This window comes from Chaetodon trifascialis, chromosome 9 (genome assembly GCF_039877785.1).
Source record: "Chaetodon trifascialis isolate fChaTrf1 chromosome 9, fChaTrf1.hap1, whole genome shotgun sequence".
In the NCBI taxonomy this organism is placed as follows: Eukaryota; Metazoa; Chordata; class Actinopteri; order Chaetodontiformes; family Chaetodontidae; genus Chaetodon; species Chaetodon trifascialis.
In genome coordinates this window covers 12,983,888-12,998,250 of record NC_092064.1, presented here as the reverse complement: position 1 = coordinate 12,998,250, position 14,363 = coordinate 12,983,888, and the positions used below count along the sequence as shown (strand labels likewise).

The window sequence follows — 14,363 nt, the reverse complement described above, 5'->3', positions numbered from 1 at the left end:
AAGGCCGAGGTTTAGACAGATGGAGCTTGTGAGCTGCTTTGGGCTGTGCTGGTGCTATAGACTGTCTGGACGGTTGTGTTGGACTGGGAGACGAATGGTTGACACTTGAGGACCTGCCGCAGGTTGTTTGGGGAATCGGTGTTCTTCCCTTACTGAGGACCTGCTGAACAGAAGGAATCCTGTGTAGGGAATAGGAGACTTTGTTGAGAGTCCATGTCCACCAACTAATGGCTATCAACAACTTTCCTAGCACCTGACATTGTTATACTTTAAAGCATTAGTGAAAGGTTCAACAGATTTTACCTCAATCATAGGATTCCTTATTAAATGCTGACTGAATGTTAATGCATGTTTGTAATGTGATGTTTACCCCTCCATTATTGACCTCCACGACATTCTTCTGTTTATGGCATCAAGATGTTCACGCCTGCATGTATCATAATATGAGGTGACTGGATGTGATAACAACTATCTTTTCCTTGGTCTCAAAGGGAACAAAACCGAATTCAATCAAGTGGACACCTGCTGTTCACCTGACTGTTTACCAGCTGCATGGGAATGTTCCTAAATTACTCTTCTTCTCACTTGCAAGTTTTTGCTTGTCACCTCATGAGTATTATCGACTACACTTCTACACAGGTTCTGAACATTTATTTATTCTTTTTGTCAAAAGACATCTACTGTAAAAATCACTGTCTTTAATGTTAATTTCTTGACTACCTGCTGAAAATCTGAACAACATTTGGTCGATACTGTCAGCCTCGCTTAGTAATTCAACAGAGTTCAGAATTTTCTGTAGAATTTCCTTGTAGATGAAAAGCCTGGTTCTCTTACAGTCTGAACAGATGTAGCTGGTTAAACTCTATCCACACAGGCCAGTGTGAATGTGGTAGGCACCTGTGAAATTACAGTACATATGTTGTTGTTTTTTTTTTAATTGAGGCTCACTTTCTGTTGCCTGTCCTCTGCTCAGCAACATCTCCATCTGTATCTCTTTCTCTCTGAAGAAAACAAGAGAACAATGTCATTACACGTGGATGAGAGAGAGCGAGGAAATGAAAGAATATGCTAATGAATGTGAAGCCTTGTGTGCAGGCGTAAGTGTATGTCTGTCAACTACCCCATTTGCTTTGCATAGACACACCGTGTGTGTTCATGGAGGTGAAACACTTGGTTAAAATAAAACGCTTCAGTCATTCTCACCTCATCCAGGACTTCTATGATGAGGCACGATTCAGGTGTAATCTGAGGCTCAGTCATGCCCCTGCTGACAGGGACAGCAAACAATGATGCAAAGTAGTGACGAAAATCCTCTTCCTCAGCTATAAACACACACACACACACACACACACACACACACACACACACACACACACACACACACACACACACACACACACACACACACACACACACACAAATCAAAACAGGGCAAGAGGGGAAGAGAGTTATGGAATGTGAGGGCATCTTTTTTGCTTGTTTGGTAACACATATTCCCCCTTAACTTGTTTCTTATTAGCATGCATTTTGGCTTTTTATTAGTAATTATAAAGCTATTAATGCCTTATTCTGCATGATCATGTTCCACAACTACCATATGCCAACAATGGATTTCCCTCAATAACCTCCCAATTACTGCATATTGATACTAAGTGTGGAAGCTCCTGTACATGAATTAGCCCTAACTCCCAGTATAAAGCATTAATAAGTGCCTCATGATGACTAGTTAAGAGCCAATATGCTACTGTACTAACATGCATGCTAATAAGCTATTAGTTACTGGTGGATATGTATACCATCATATTAAGTGTGACCCTTTTGTGGCTGCTGCCATTTTTCCCCAGAACATTGTTTATCTTGTTTTATATATTTTGTCTTCTTATCTCAAATCTTTTTTGTTTTGGTTGCCTTTAGCTACAGTGAGAAAAAACAGAAGCACAGCAATGAAATCATTTTAAAGCCCAGATTAATTAGTTTTTTAATTATAAAATTATAGCTGATTCAAGAAATCATTCAGTGTTCAGTGTGACAACACCGAAGGTGAAGTGCAAATTTGAAACTTGATGAAAGACAAACGGGAAAAGCAAATCAAAATTGTTTTTATTAAATACTTTATTCAATAAACATTTACCCGCTGAATCATACTTTCATCAAATCCGGTTTGGTTCTATTATTAATTTTTGGTGTAATACTTCACTTTTAATTGAAAAATGGGTGGGAAATTAACACTGATTAATGTGATGGCATAAACAAGACCAACTATTAAAAGAAAGATGTGTGTCTCTGAGCATATTTTCTGAGCTTGTTTCCAGTACCACTCATCACTTTCCTACCTGTGAGCAATGCCAGTGCACTGACTGAAGCAGCACTTCCTCTTACCTTGATAGGAACATTACACATTTTGACTGCTGAAAATCTTATTTATGATACTTTACAATGTATAGTTATATCTTCCTGTAAATAAACATAACACGTTGTTAAGTCTTTCTCTTTTTTTCAGCCTCTGGCTTCCTCGTGTTGTTTTACCACTGCAAGTTACTGGTCTGTGCCACCTCCTATCGCTGTCTCTATCTCTCTCTCTCTCTCTCATACTAACAATCTTTCTATCACAGCGCCACATGGGTGCGACAGCTCAGGAAAATGAGAATTTAAAACAAGGAAGACTTCCCCACATGATGCCGGAAAACAGCTTTTATTATTCATGAACACACACATATCCCACCCTTTCATATTCAAAGACAGGAGAGGAGGAGGAACTCTGCAACCTGTTGTAATTGGCATGCGTTAGAAAAGTTTGAAGCAGGTGGAAGGAATAGTTTATCAGCTGCTGAACAGCTCTACATTTCCCAAAGACACTGCTGTCTTCCTCACATCTGCATATCACTGCAACAATGGAATATCAATTATTAAACTGTGAGCAGAGAGAAATGAAATTCATGACATGAATAACTGTTTTTAGTAGACAAGAATGGGTATATCAAAGAGTGGAAGTAAAATTACCACATTAGCTATGAATAGTCTGAGAAAGCCACAGAGATGAGAGGCAACAATGACTTGCGTGACTCTTTAACTTGCTTCATGCATATGCTAAGAGTTGTGAGTAAATTTTCCTAAATCTATTTTTTTTTTTAAGATATGAGCAGATCTGCCTGTTTGCCTTTACAGGAAATGCAGAAGAGTCAAAACAAAATAGTGCTCATGCACACCTTGCATGGACAATAGAACGAGCAACTGACTTCACTCCCCAGTTTTGTTGAAGCATTCCTCATTTTGCATTTTTTCTATTATGACTGCACGGACTTGAATCATAATTGCTAAGCTATGGGACTTTACATGTTCACATGGAAGATTCTACTACCTCTATTTGCTTGACACAGCTTTTGATAGCATCCCTCTACACCCTTGAAAAAGTGTGACACAGGTGTACCACATTCTTATAACAAATTGTCAACTTTCTGGGTTAATACTGGGCAACTAAAAAAACTGGGCCATGGGATAGAGAGGGTTGATAAACCCTCCATTGGGGAGTTTTCTCAAGGGCAGAGAATTTTCTACTAAATATAACTACAATAATGACTTACAACAAATGGTCTAATTCTCTGACTGATCTTTCAGCCTTCGGCCTCATGAAGGCCAAGATCTGACCAAAACAGTCTGGTCCCTAAATAGCTTTCCCACCACTCTAAAGCATCCAGAGGTTATTCTTGAATCCCATGTCAGCAAACAAGAAATCAACTTTAAGTCCAGTGTTGTATAATCAAATCTTTCTTCAAAATAAATCTATTGTTGTTTTGTTTGGATAGCAAACTTCCTGACAGACAGGAAGAAGCTGGTAAGGCTGGGAAAAATTACATCCAGCATCAACACCATCAGGAGGGGACCACCCTCGACACCAACGACTCCATCTTAGGAGACCTGACAGCTGCTGATCCAGTTCTACTCAGGAATAATCCAATGTGTTCTATGCACATCCATCATCGTCTGGTTTGGGTCTGCCACCAAACAGGACAAGAACAGACTGCAACGGACTACAAGGACAGCTGAAAGAATCATTGGTGCCAACTCGCCTTCCATTCAGGACTAACGCTCCTCCAGACTGAGGAAAAGGGCAGGAAGCATCTCTGCAGACCCCTCATATCCTGGACGCAACCTGTTCCAACTTCTCCCCTCTGGTAGGCGCTCCAGAATGAAGACTCAACCAGGATGTGGAAGAAAGTCATTTGTATGTTTGGAATGTGACTTTTAAGAGTGCAACTTGTGATTGAATGGCAGGTGCTGTTAAAGATGCTGGGGCAGGGAGCACAAGAACAAGAAAAGTACAAAGCTGCCTATCTATAAAAGTTGTAATACAGAGGAGACATGAGCTGTTTAAAGCTGTATAGTGTTACTTTTCAGACTGTTGTTAAGGCATCTCTGATTTATTAGATCAGGCACAGTGGAGAACTGTGAGGTATTGTTCATTTATAATATACACCTTAGTCCTTTCAGGACACTGCAGTTACGAGGAAATATTCGCCAAAACTCCAAATTACTGCGAAAAATTTGTGTGGTTGCCTTGTCACATATTAAACACATATTTGAGAAGCGCAGAGAACCATTTTGACCTCGAAGATTTTCAAAGAAACAACTATTTGAGATAGACAGCTATGGGGAAGGGGGCAAGCAAGGACTTGCAGATCCTAACAAGGTCGAGATTGGAGTGAATCTTGATTGATGTGATGAGAGGCAGTTGACAGCCCCAGGGTCCAGAGGTTTGGAAGGGGAGAGATAACCGTGGTCTACCCGTCTCCTGACAGCCTCGGCTGGGGGCCAGACAGCCAGGACACTCCCCTGACTGATGAGCTCCAGGCCCTAAGCTTCAGACTTACAGGCCAACCCCCACCCCGTCTCCCCCAGCCCCATTCCTTACCCAGGCAGAGTGCAACCTGTCAGGCATGAGCCGCCTCTAACGGCCCTCTGCCCACACAATCACAGGCAGTGATTACCCGTCACACCGCCACGGATGGATGGGCAGGCACTGATATGTCTGACCCGCTGAGAGGGAGAGGTTTTTTACTTTTGCTACCGTAGGTTTGTATATGTGTGTCTGATGTGTGTGTGGGTGGGTGTGTGTGTGCGCACACACGTGCGTGCAGGTCATCTGTCAAACTACTCTGTCCTTAGCTGTTTCTTTGTTTGGTCTGAGAGCCTGTTTTAGTATGTACTGTATATCAGAACGGTGGTGTATACAGCAAGATCACACAACTGTCAAGGCTGTATGTCAGTATCTTATTAGTGTCAAAAGGGTCTCATGGACATATAGACGTGTGTGAGTATGTGTGTGTGTGCTCATACATGTGTATTACCTGTTAGGCTGCTTGTAGTCTCTTCCTCAGTGCTTGTGTTAGATAGAGGGTTTAAATCTGTACCGAAAGCCAACAATGGATATGTTTCAATTGGTGTTCTGGAAAGGAAAAATCATACATAAATCAACAAATAAACCCTAAGTGAATAAAAACATAAATCTATAGACTCTAAGCCAGGCCACAGACAAAAGATAATAAGGACTGAGAAACAGTTCTTATTTTCGCCTGCTTGGCAGCTGCAGCTCAGCGGTCGTCCACCAATCAGAAGGTTGGTGGCCCCTGCAGTATACATGTTGCGGTATCCCTGTGTAAGATACAGAACCCAAATTACTCCCAATAGCTGTGCCACAGTTTGTGAGTGTGCACGTGAATGGTTATCGCTGCTGATGAATAGGTGGCACCTTGCATGACAGCCTTTGTCACCAGTGTATGAATGTGTGTTTGAATGGGTGATTGCTGGCTTGTGTTTGAAAGCACTTTGAGCAGCTGGTAAGACTAGAAAACACTATACAACTGCAGTCCATTTACGATTTTCCTCTGTTCAGTCCCATGCTCCCTTTCTTTTTTTCCTTATCCTGAGACCTGGCTGGCTGAATGGACAAATGGACGTATTGATGGATTCATGTACATTTTCTGGTTTGGTCCTCTTGTCAGATCATTCTACTGTAGCCAGACCAAAAGAACACACACCTGTGTCCTTCACACCGTCCCTCTTGATTTCTCACCTTCCCTCTATATCCTCTTTCCTCATCTAATCTGGCCAAAGTGCAAGACCAGTGAGAGGGACTCTGTGAGAAGCTCCAGGCTGCCCATAAGGGCTGACGGGGGAAGTTACTTGTAGCTTATATCTTCTTCCCTAAAATTAGTCCATATCCTCAAACCTGGCAGTGTTTATCTTTTCTCTGTCTATTTAATGTACTCAGAGGGTTATATTTAATCCTGTCCCTCAAATCCCATTTCTTATCCCTGTGCTCCATCCATCCATCTCTATTTCTCCTTACTTACTGTATTTTACATGCAGTAGCCTTCCTAGCCTTAGGCTGTTTGCATTTAGGCTTTTGCCAGAAAAAGAAAGAATCATATTTCTCTTCTGGTCTCCCCTGTTCTTGAATTTTTACCTTACCCTGGAGATACATGTTTGAGTCCATCCTAACACAGAATATATGTTAAACATAATATTGAATTATTTATTTGTTTTGTGAAAAACAAGATGGAGCATAGAATAAAGAGACCTTCAACCAGTTGAGCTTTAGCATCCCTACCACATCGCCCTGCGCCCTGAAAGGAAGAGCTAGACAAGAGTTTCCCTACAGTAAAATTATGCATAAGTCTCTGTGGCAGGGAGAAGGTGAGACACAGTACAACTACCTAGATTCCAGATGAATTACAGAACTGTAGTATTGAGTGAAAGGGAGGTGTTGCACTGCTAAATGATGTATAAGACGTGTCTTTCTTAGCTCGTCAGTTTTATTTATGATACTTCATCAAAAACAATATTTCATTCCAATTGAGGCATTATTTAAACATCTCTTAGACTAATGGCAATGCCCTTGTTTGATGCCCTCTGCCATAAAGCAAAGTAAAAGCAAGAGGGATTAGAGATGAGCTCTTCAATAGGACCATTATTGCTGCTATATTTGCCCTGCGGACAGCGGGTAAGCTCAATCAAATCTGACATTTGTTCCAAAAGTGCTTTATGGAAGTCACCACATCTATCAGAGGTGATATTTCGACCATTACTCCAACTATTCAAGCCTCCATTTCTGTAGCTGAAACTTTTGCTCTGAGTAAGTTTATGTCACAGGTCAAATTAGCTACTTCAGACCAGGCAGCCTTTACTTTAACACAATTGACATTTTTAAGTCAGAAAAAACATAAATAGGACTGAAAGAAATTTGATTTGTTTCGCCAGAGGAACAATGTAAAAGTATTGGGCATGACAGACAAGTGAGACAGAAGTTAACATTGTTGTTGATAGAGTCTATAGGCATCCTGGCATCTATGTAAAGTATGCTCAAGCAGAACATTTTTTCTTATTGTTTAAAAATGGGAGTTTTTCTCTACAGCCAACTGTAATGGCTCTGCTCTTATTCTTTTTTCACAGACATGGAGCAACATTATCACCCCGCTAAAATTTTGTTCAATAAGCCAATAATGGCTTTATGGCTATTATAAACTATGTGTGTTTTGTGCCACTGTGTCTTTTTGTGTGTACGCCTAATATGGTGGCTCCCAGATAAGTTATTTTTTACTCTGAGAAAGCCTCTCTATGTCTCTAAAGTAAGCCTGTATGCCTTGTACAGTAGATGAGCAATACAATACTGTCTTTTTCCTTTGACACATCGGGCCAGATTTGGGATCTAAATTTGGCAGTACAAGTCAGGCACTGTCAGGTCAGCTGTGTACAGATGTGGGTAGGGGCCTGTTCAGATCTCAGTGCTATGCCTGTGCAGACTTTTTTTTTCAGGGCTCAGTTCTTTGATCACAGATACTTTGAATCTGGCAGTTTACGGAGGGGGAGCATTCACTACCCCGCTCACAGTGACCTGTCATCTGACGAAATCAGACTGATACCCCCCTGGTCATAAGCTTGCTTTCTGTAATTTGAAGAACATCCACAAATCTCACAAGGTGATAGGGTTTATGACTCTAATTGCATAGCTGAGCACTTTTAGGAAATTCTTTAAAACGTCTTCCTCCTCCATGCTCCCTCCTTCCTTCATTCTCTTTCCCATTATTACAGAAGCTTGTTAAAATTCAGCCTCCCACTCTTCCCTTCTGCAGCCAGCCAGTCTCTCTGTCTCTCCATTAAGCTCTGCCACCATCACCGCTGCAGGCTTATTGCACTCTAGATTGGCTCTCTAGTCTATTCCACAGTTAAAGGCTGCTACAGCTGGGGACTTAGAGCATTCCAGCTCATGCAGTCAGCAGGCCCAAAAACTGCACTCTGCTCTCCTCTCCTCTGGCCTACTCTCCAGTGGGCTACTCAGTCCAAAAGGAGCCGCTTAAATAAAGGGCTGTAATAATGGGACCTGCTGAAGCCAGGCCCTCAGGCAGTCTACTGCACAATAAGTGCTGAGAGACCAGTGGCTTATGTAGGCTGACTAAAGAGAGGCATGCGCGGTGGAAACAGTGTGTGTGATGTGAAAATTGTGTGTGCACATGTGGGCGTATTTGTGTGCCCAGTAATGAAAGAGGGTGTTCCCAGGTGTACAAGTACTGACCTCAACCATTTGTCTGCAAGTGACCTCTGTATGTGTTTGTTAAAGTGTATACTACATGGATGCAACAATGGTTTGATGTTCACATTCACATGTAGACATGATTGTCTAAAAATCTTGTAACTTGACATTGCTGCAGTCTTAAAAACTGAACTATATGAGCAATTGAAATGAAATCACAGTGGCTTCATCGGTTTTCTAAATAAAGAAAGGCTAAGCTAGCCAGTTCATTAAAAGCTTTACATTACTGCACACATTAAACTTAAGAAGCAATGCACGGCATGAGATCATCTGCATTGTGTTTGCCAATAGAGTTGGAAAGAGATGGAGGTTTTATCTAGATGATTTCACAATGTCTTCAGTTATGTTTAGTCCACCCAAAGCTTCACAGCAACTCATGTGTGGTGTTGTAGTTGCTACAATACAACCCGGATCCAAAACTCTGGTACAGTATATAAAAGATGAATAAAACAGAATGTGTACAAAGACAATATGTTTAATGTTTCACCTCATCAACACCATTGATTTCTGTAAATATCTGCTTATTCTGAATCTGATGCAGCAACAAAAGACTGGGAAAGTTGTGCAGTGCTCCAAAAACACCTGTTTGGAACATTCCACAGGTAAACAGGTTCATTGGTAACAGGTGATAGGATCATGATTGGGCATCCTCGATAGACTCAGTCATTCACAAGCAAGGATGGTGTCGAAAGCTGCGGTGAGGCAGAGAATGCTGAGGTGACAAGACACTGAGAAGAGGAAGAGGTCACTGATGACTTTGAGGTGGGCCGTTTCCGTGTTGTGCTGCTGGAAACTGGATAGAAATGGTTCAAACAGTTTATTGGAGATAAGGTGGGCTTTGAGTCGGTAAGTGACAACACGTTCCAGTATTTCTGACAGGAAGGGGAGATTGGAGATGGGCCGGAAATTACTCGATATCAGGGTTGAGTCCAGTTTTTTTGAGGATGGGGGTGACAGCAGCCAGTTTGAGTATTTGGGGGACTGAACCAGAGCTGAAGGAGGAGTTAATGATTTCTGTGATGAGTGAAGCGATAGCTGGGAGACAGTCCTTAACAAGATTGGATGGGATAGGATTCAGAACACAAGTGGACAGAGGAGAGAGATCTGAGACATCTGCTGTAAAAGGTTTTTTTTATGGGGGGGGATCAGGTTACTGTAGATGGTGTCTATATTTATTTTGAAAAACGAAAGCAAAGAGCACTTCTTAACTGTGAAGGAATTGGAGGTGTTGCCACTGGCTTTGACAAGTTTGTTTATTGTGGAAAAGAGAGCCTTGAGTGTATGAGGTGTGAGTGGGAGGTGGACCAGGCTGCGATGAGAGCATCTTTGTATTGATGAAAATAGTCTGTGTAGGCTTATAGATGCACTGTTCAACCAGCTTGCTTGCAGAGTCTTTCAAGCTGGCACATGCGGGTTTTCATTCGGTGAAGTTCAGGAGTATACCCAGGAAACAAGTGTGTGAGCGAGACTGTTTTGGTTTTAATGGGAACCAGCTGATCAAGACAGGAGGAGAGTCTGTCATTATAGTAGTTGGCAAGATCATAGGGATTTTCAGACAGCAGGGGAGAGGAGGTGGACATTTTACTGGCAAGCGAGGCTGAGAGAGCTGGGGGGGAGAGATTTGAGATTTCTGAAGGATATTTTGTGTTTAACTTCTCAGATGGGGATAGAGATGTCAGTATCCATAGTGACTGCCAGGCAATCTGAGATATTGAGGTTGAGGCTGGAGAGCTGATGTGTTGAAAGACCAGTGGAGCAGACCAAATTTGGGATGTGACCAAGACTGTGAGTGGGGAAGTTGATGTGTTGCGTGAAGTTGAATTGATGTAGCAGTACCAGGAATTCAACGACAGAATTACAGTCAGTGTCATCAATGTGAATATCAAAGTTACCCAGGAGGAGAAGGGATGGCACATGGCTGGGTCAGAAAACTAGACAAATCAAAGAGAAATGAGGGGTTTGGTTTGGGGGATGCAGCGGATAATGGAGGAGTTGGACCACAGAGTTTGAAGGCAAGGTGTTGTTACTACATGGGCTCAAGAATACTTCGTAAAACTGTTGACAGAAAACACCTTGCATTCTATTTTTATTTCCATTTTACACAGCATGCCAACTTTCTTGGAATCAGGGTTGTAATGTTATGGTGAAAAATAAGGTAATACTCTCAATTCACCAATAATTTGGGAAAATGTACCTGTTGCTAAGTTCCACAACATGCCAACAATGAAATCTAATTTTCCTAGGCCTGATCTCACCTTTGGTTTGTCACAAAGTGTTTGTCTTACATCCATTGGATTACTCAACATTACATGCCAGCTGAGACTTGCCATCCTTTATAGCACTCTCTAGTCTGACTAATGCATGAATACAGTTAAGTTCATTACCTCTAAGCCCTTGAAGAAAAAGTAGTCCATATTAGAATACTTGGAAATCATCCCATTTTGCGAAGAAGCAATTTGCTACTGCTTAGAAACATCAGCTGGCACCAGCAAAGGAAAAGAAGGAAATCAAGGTGATGGATGGAGCAGGGAGACACTGAGGAGTTGTTCATGGTATTTCTTGAAGTTGATGGAAAAGGCTACAAGCACACTTAACTTTTGACTTTCAAATTCTCCTAAAATGATCTGTTTATTTTATTTACTCATCAGTAGACACTGCCTGAATAGGTGCGTATTAGTTGTATGTAGTATTTAGTTTATATGCAAAATATGAGCAAAACATTCTGACACAACAATGCCAATGATTGGTTGTGTCACATTTAAAGCTGTTATAAAATACACAATATATACTTAAGTACATAAAAGATGGTAAACATAAGTTCTGACTTGCTTAGCAGACATTTTTGTGTGTGTGTGTGTGTGTGTGTGTGTGTGTGTGTGTGTGTGTGTGTGTGTGTGTGTGTGTGTGTAAATGCAAGTTACATATATTTTCTCAAGGAAAGAATTAATTTGAAAAAAAAAAAAAGATTTGTTGTCTGGCATAATGAAGATGAGGGAGGCATAGCATCTCATGGGGCCTTCTGCCTGAACACCATGTCAAAAGTTTCTTCATGCTTTAGTATATGTGTGTGTGGTGCATGCACATTGTTGTCTGTCTGTCTGTCTGTCTGTGTACCTGCGGTGCCTCTTGAGAAGCAATCTGTCCATGTTGGTAAGGCTGCTTTCTGTAAACTCCACCCTGACAGGCACTCTCCTGTCTCCCCCTCCTCCTCCGAGTCCTTCAGCTCCTCTGTCTGGAGCGAGGTCTGCCTGGGTTGCCATATCTGACACTGATACTTGAGAAAAATGGGGAAGGGGAGATCACACAAAAATAAAGTTAAGTTAAGAGAGAGAGAGAGAGAGAGAGGAGGAGGAAAACATGGCCAAAAGGAAAGAAAGATACCAGACAAAAGTAGAAAAAGGGGGCAGGAACACATCATTTGCCGGCTTCTCAACACCTTCCTCAAAACACCTCCCGTCAAGAAGTGAGAAAATACCTTGTCACCACAGCAAGAATGTCAAAACACAAACAGACAGGAGAGAGCCCCCTGGGAATAAGAAAAAGATGTACACAATACAAAATGAACATAGTAAGCGCATGAGAGTAATGGAAAGATAGAAGTAAGAAAGAGAAATGTTATGATTGTACTCCAGACACTTTGGCAGTCCACAGTGGCGGCTTTAAATTGGGCCTCGGTGCCATTGGCCTGACAGAAATAATTAGGGCTGGAGGGGCTAGCAGCAATTTGCAGAGCAGAGTGAAAGGAGAGAGGACAGACTCTGTCCAAGCAGTAAAGCAGAGAAAACAGGAGGCCAAATAAAAAGCACAAACACCTAGACACACACACACAAAACCTAGAATAACAGCACCAATATCACACACCCACACAAACACTGTCGCACATGCGAGCATATAGAAACACAGCATGTGTGAAACGACATTAAAAACGGCAAACACAGTGGAGCTGGTAGACATACGCATGCACACAGCTGAGGCGAATAGTGCTGTGGTGTGGAGTAGGGCCACCCCTAACACTCCCCTCATTATCTCAATATGCAACAGCCATGGATTACCCTCCTACTGCAGTGGTAAGCACTTTCTATAAGGCCTTAACAGATCAGAGCACGGACATGGAGGGGGTGAGCGGGAAAGCTGAGCAGTCGGTGAAAATAAGAGAGCTAAGAAGAGAAGGATGCAGTGGGCAAAGGTAGAAAAAATGTAATAACATTTATTCAACAACTACTGTATATACAGTATACTTAAATGTTGGTATCTGGTGCATGTGAACATCTATCATCTATGTAAATCACCTGGTCGGACGGGTGTCCCACTTGTATCCTCAGTCACAGGTTCTTCTGCTCCATCACTTCTCTCTCCTCTCCACTGTCGAAGAGCCTCCTGAAAAGATCTTGCAGACTCCTCCTCATTGTAATCTCCTCTAAGAAGGGTGGTGGGAAATCCCCACTCAACCTCCTTTTTCGGCTCCTCTTCAATTATTTCCGGCATTTTCTCCTCTCCATGATTCACAGCCAACGCCTGCAACCAAAAAAATATTTCCTGACTTTAGCTGTGGTCATGGATGGCCAAAATGTAATGTTAGGCTAAGAAGCTTCCCTTCTGTACATGTATGTATATTATTATTAAAGGTTAGTGCTACCATAGATCAAATACTGGCCACAAAAACTGTGTTTTCTGCTAACAGAGAAAAATCTAATTCCTAATGCACTGTACCTTTGAATTACCAAAATATTCATTTGTTGTGCAAAAAAACAGAAGTGACGGTTACTGAGATTTTCAGTGCTGGAAGCGCACAGTTTGTAGGTAAGAACAAGGAAAAACATTTCTCGACAGGTTGCACACATGCAATTTTGGTTGTGACCTTGACTATGTCTTTGTTGATACACCATTATGAAGTAATAGGAAATTTCTTGAATGTGTCTATCTTCATATCAGATCTCTGAAAGTAGCTTGGTTGGGATGAATGTGACTGGGTTCAACAATAAGGCTGGCCTGGGTCCAGTACAAAGTTACAAAAGGCAAGTAAATTCAATCTGTTGCCCTGTTGAATTAGTGCTAAAAAGTAAGAAAATAAAGGAAAATAATAATTTAATTTCAATAATTTTCCAGACATTGTTTCACGGGCAACAGTACTACATCTGCTCTACTCTCTGAGACTCCACTCTGCTCTGTCCGTGTCTGTGTGAGTAGACCGCGAAAAGAACACTCATTGCATCTTGGAGAATAGCAGAAAACGACTGGGTGAACAATGATGACTCAATACATACGGACGCACTGCTGGGTTTGTCATAAGTACCCAACAAAGTAAGATAAGTGTGGACTGTTTAAGAGACAGATGATCATTGGAAACAGTCACTTGAAAGCCAATAGAAAAAAACAGCAACCTTTGCTCTGTGTGACAGGAAGAGTATTAAAAACTATACCTTCAAATGGCACTTAAATACAGTATTTGAGTATTTTCTTGGACTGTGTGAGAAAAAATGTACACGTTCTCATTGCAGTTTTATTCACATTGTAAGAAAACATATTCAGTGATGTGACGGGAGTTCAAGGCCTTGTAGTTCTTCGTGAATGTATACCGAATGTGTGAATGCATTGGGAATATTCATCTGAAGAAAAGCATTTAGATTAACACAGTCTGCTCAAAACACAACTACAGAACTTAGCTCTTGATGGGATTCTGCTCCTCAGCACTCCTTTATACTAAATTAGAAGTATTCACGGAACTTTCAAACATGAAATATCCATCCATCCATCCATCCATTGTCTTCCGCTTCTC

General features: G+C 41.6%; 2 protein-coding genes across 2 annotated transcripts in view; one reads left to right on the top strand and one right to left on the bottom strand.

Moving 5' to 3' along the window:
* serpini1 (serpin peptidase inhibitor, clade I (neuroserpin), member 1) overlaps positions 1 to 14,363 on the top strand; it is a 225,508-nt gene that overhangs the window by 104,900 nt on the left and 106,245 nt on the right. The window lies entirely within an intron of this gene.
* The window catches only part of LOC139336549 (zinc finger B-box domain-containing protein 1-like), a 36,961-nt gene continuing 23,542 nt past the window's right edge, over positions 945 to 14,363 (bottom strand). The window contains exons 8-12 of the mRNA XM_070970686.1: positions 12,898 to 13,102; positions 11,702 to 11,783; positions 5,346 to 5,443; positions 1,204 to 1,322; positions 945 to 1,001 (exon numbers count right to left, since the gene is read on the bottom strand). Of these exons, the coding sequence (XP_070826787.1) occupies positions 945 to 1,001; positions 1,204 to 1,322; positions 5,346 to 5,443; positions 11,702 to 11,783; positions 12,898 to 13,102 (561 nt within the window). The remainder of the gene's footprint in view (positions 1,002 to 1,203; positions 1,323 to 5,345; positions 5,444 to 11,701; positions 11,784 to 12,897; positions 13,103 to 14,363) is intronic.